This window comes from Buceros rhinoceros, unplaced genomic scaffold, assembly GCF_000710305.1.
Source record: "Buceros rhinoceros silvestris isolate BGI_N320 unplaced genomic scaffold, ASM71030v1 scaffold34512, whole genome shotgun sequence".
Classification (NCBI taxonomy): domain Eukaryota; kingdom Metazoa; phylum Chordata; class Aves; order Bucerotiformes; family Bucerotidae; genus Buceros; species Buceros rhinoceros.
Genome location: NW_010397745.1, coordinates 7,780 through 11,753, shown reverse-complemented (window position 1 = coordinate 11,753; position 3,974 = coordinate 7,780). Strand labels below are relative to the sequence as shown.

At 54.8% G+C, this 3,974-nt stretch overlaps 1 protein-coding gene across 3 annotated transcripts in view; it reads left to right on the top strand.

The window, feature by feature from the left end:
• LOC104502404 (disks large homolog 3) overlaps positions 1-3,974 on the top strand; it is a 14,516-nt gene that overhangs the window by 2,843 nt on the left and 7,699 nt on the right. For 2 of the 3 annotated variants that reach the window (XM_010146373.1, XM_010146374.1), the window contains exons 2-3: positions 1,011-1,187; positions 1,865-1,940. In XM_010146373.1, the coding sequence (XP_010144675.1) occupies positions 1,011-1,187; positions 1,865-1,940 (253 nt within the window). Of the gene's footprint in view, positions 1-1,010; positions 1,188-1,864; positions 1,941-2,552; positions 2,653-3,974 lie in introns of all 3 variants that reach the window. The other variant, XM_010146372.1, reaches the window with a different exon arrangement.

Here is a 3,974-nt window from a genome sequence, read left to right as displayed (position 1 = left end):
ACAGGGCGGAGGGTGTCTCTCCAGGCTGAGGCAAGCTTGTTAGTGCTGAGATTAAACCAGCAGCCAGACAGTGTTTGTGGTGCTTGGGCTTGTGTCGGGCTGGGGGGTGAGCAGGGGTGGTACGCAGTGCAAATACAGTGGTTGTGCTGCCAGCAGCGATGCTCGTCGTGACTGTTTCCTTAGTTTGGCTTGTTTCAAAGTGGATGTCCCAAAGCAGACATGGTTTGAGATCTAACATAAGTAGAGTGTGTTGCACGCTGAAGCCACTGAGTGCAGCTTGTGGGTACAGGCTGTAGTGCTGTGTGCAGTAAAGTATGTGCAGAAAGGGTATTAGTGTTCCTCTAGTTTAAAAAAAAATTCTGTAGCTGTATAGTTTAATATTGATAATAATGTTCTCCTAAATAAGCTGTTCTCAGGGGAAATATTTAGGAGCCTGAAAAGGGTCAGTTGTGGAAGCATATGTATATTCCCTCAGATGCGTTTCTCATTCACAGGCTCTGGAATAATGTCCCCCTCTATGTAAATAAAATGAGTGCTCATAGCACCCCATGGTCTCTGCCTGTGTGACCTCCCACCAGCAGTGGGGTCTGATGTTCCCCACCCTGCTTCTGTGCCCCACAGCTGCTTGAAGGGATGACGGGAGCAGCCCCGCATCCTGGCTCCCTGCTGCCCTCTGTGTGCTGCTGCTTTTTTGAGGCTGCATGATCTTTGCCTGCTTGCTAACCGCAGCTGCCTTCAACGTGTCTGTGGTTCACATGCCTCTCACAGCTAAAGTCTAGAGCAAGTTGTTGTGATCCAGTACTGTTATTTCTGCGTGCATGCTTCAGAGCTTGTGCTGTGCCCGCCAGTGGGAGGGGTGTGCTGGTGACGGTGTGATACTGCTTGCATCAGCAGAGGATTCCCCAGAGTTTGTGTTTAAATCCTTTAAGGTATGAAGGTGACAGTGCTGCTGTCCTTACTGACTGGCCATGCTTAGGAAAGGCATCGTTCCTCTCTCTGCTCCTCCACAGAGCCCTGTTTGACTATGATCGGACTCGAGACAGTTGCTTGCCCAGCCAGGGGCTCAGCTTCTCCTATGGGGACATCCTGCATGTCATCAATGCCTCTGACGATGAGTGGTGGCAAGCTAGGCTTGTCACGCCCCACGGTGAGAGCGAGCAGATTGGGGTCATCCCCAGCAAGAAAAGGTGAGTGTCTGACAGCAGGAGCTGTCACATGTGGTACCTTCTGGAGCTCCCCAGTCTCCATGAGCCCTGCAGCCCTCAAGGGTCTGCTCGGGGTGGGATCTCCTTGTGGTCCCTGCCCACCTGCCCCTCCATGGCTGTGGAGCATGAAGGGCATCCCAGTTGCAAGCTAGGACTCCCTGGGGAGATGTTCCCCAAAGCTGGGTGAGACTTCAGGTACGGATGGGAGTGCTCAGCTCCCTCTATGGTCCCCATGGGGATGGAGAGCTAATGTTAACCAATTTGGGCTCTAGGTGAGAGCAGAGTCACAGCAGTTGACTGGAGGCCTGCTCCTTGTGTCTGGCCAAGTCTACAGGCCAGCTCTTACGAGATGGAAAGTCACAGGGAGCAGAGGACCTGGCTGTCACTGCCTTCAAGTCTGCAGAGCAAGCCTCATCTCTGTCCTCCATCCCTCTGCTCCTGAGAAGGCTGGCTTGTCCCCTGTCCTGCTCCTGCAGACGTTACCTTGGCCAGACCCTGGACAGGCAGCTCCACCTCTGTACCCGTCTGGAAAAGAGCTGCCTTTCACCGATGAGGCCACCACCTGAGGGTGCATGCAGCCATCTGGGGAGCCAAATGGGTGGCACAAAAGGTGCATGCACAGGACTAGCAGTTCTTTCTCCCTTTTAACTTCCAATCAGGGTGGAAAAGAAGGAGAGAGCGCGGTTGAAAACAGTTAAGTTCCACGCCAGGACTGGCATGATTGAGTCCAACAGGGTAAGTGCCAAGCTGAGATTCAGCAGGGGGCCTGGAGCCAATAGCTGGTGGGGGCAGGGTGAATCCCAGCAGCCTGAGCTGCCAGTGGGGCAGTTGGAGCAATCCCAAAGCAAAGAGCAGTATGACTGGACCTGCCACAGGCCTGCATCTGCTCAGCATGAATATCCCGTGGCTGTGCAGAGGGTGAGCAGAGGAGCCCAGGATGCTGTGAAGGTGCCAGAGAAAGAAGGACCCCTGTTTGGAGTGGTCGGCAAGCCGAGCCTGTCCCACTCCAGCCTGTGGCTGGGAGCTGACTGCAGGCAGCTCGTGCAGGTGAAAGGAGTGCACTCACTGCTCGCACAGAGTGCTTAGCAAGCGGACGAGGAAGGGAGAATGGCCTGGCTATCCCTGCAGAGCTGCTGATTGCCCCATCAGCTTCCCAGCATCCTCACCACATGTTTTTCTCCATGCTTAATTTTTTTCCTACATTACAATTTTCATGTAATCTCCATGATTTCATTTGAGGGTAACTGGCCTGACACAGCTCCTCATTGTCTCTTCATTTTAATTTTTCCCACATGCCTTAAACACCATTGTTTTTTCTGTCCTCCCTTCCAACTCCATGTTCTTCAGTCGATCAAAACGAAACGTAAAAAGAGTTTCCGCCTCTCTCGAAAGTTTCCATTTTACAAGAGCAAAGAGAACCTGGCCCAGGAGAGCGGTGGACAGGAACGTAAGTAGCAGCTGGCCAGAGAGGGCAAGCGTGCGACCCTCAGGTCCCCTGCATTGAGGGCAGAGATTAAGCACATATCCAAGGCCAGGGGTTCCTGGCATCTGCCCGTGTTCGGGTTTGTGCTCCATGGTCGTGCCAGCAGCTAGGGAGAAAACAGAGCTTGAAACAAAAGCAACAGCTGTGGCCTGGTGCTCTCTCTCTCACATTCAATGTCTTCATCCTTTCATCCAACTTTACACCTGCCTGACCCCCTGCTCTGCCTCCCCCTGCTCTCCCCACTCTGCTGCAGGCTCTGCTCCCTCCCTCCATCTGCCAAGGGCCGCTGCCCTCCAAGCAAGGGGCTGGCCACCTCCTGCAGAATTTCTCCTGTCCCCATCAGGGCTGAGGGACTAGGGAGGTCCCAGCTGCACTCCCCATCTCCGCTAGAAGTGACTCATGGCTACCTATTCCCATCTGAGAGCCCTTTCCTCAGGTTAAGTTGTGTGGGCACGGGGAAACCTTGTACTCACTGGTGAAATTGCTGCTAACCTGCAACTAAGGCACATCTTTGCTAGCTGGCTGCAGATGTTGGAGGGTCCCCAGCTTTCACCTGGCAGCACTCTAGGGTTTCCAGCGAAGGCAGGGCATTCAGCTTGTTGCTGCAAACCCTGAGGTGAGCAGCTCTGGAGCTGCTTGCTGAAGCTAGTCTCTTCTCCTTCCAAGATGCTAAACTGCATCCACTCCTTTGGCAAGCATCCAGGTGAGAGCCATGGTCCTCATGCCTCGAGGAAGAGGAGGTGGGCAAGGCACAGCAGTGTCTCTGGCCCAGTGCCAGTGAAATGAGCAGGTCCCCTCCCCTCCAGTGGCTCTACTGGGCATGATGCAGAGGCAGGGGATTGATGCTGGGCTGCTCCGGGGGCCTTCCACATCTCTCTGCTACCCCCATTCCTCTGTTGCCCATGCCAGGCTGGTGCTCACAGCCAGCGTGAGCCTCTAACCTGTGGTGAAGGCTGTCCGTGTGTCTGAGTATCTGTTACGGTGCCTTGATGTGTCTGGGCTCCAGTCGGCTCCGTGCTGGAGCTGGGGGCTCGCTGGGGTTAGTGCTCTCAGCAAGCCCTGTGTTGCAGTGACGTACAGCATAAGGATGGGGCAGACCATGCTCTTCACCAGCCCATGTCACAGACCCACAGCCAGCTCCCTCCCTGTGCTCTGCCACTGCCCATCCCAGCTTGCAGTGGGGCATCCTTCCCCCATGTCTCTACAGCCCACGCAAGCGCTGGGGTGTGGGCAGCTAACACATGCAGGTGGGGGAAAAACGTGCCGCCCTCTGCTGCGCAGTAGAG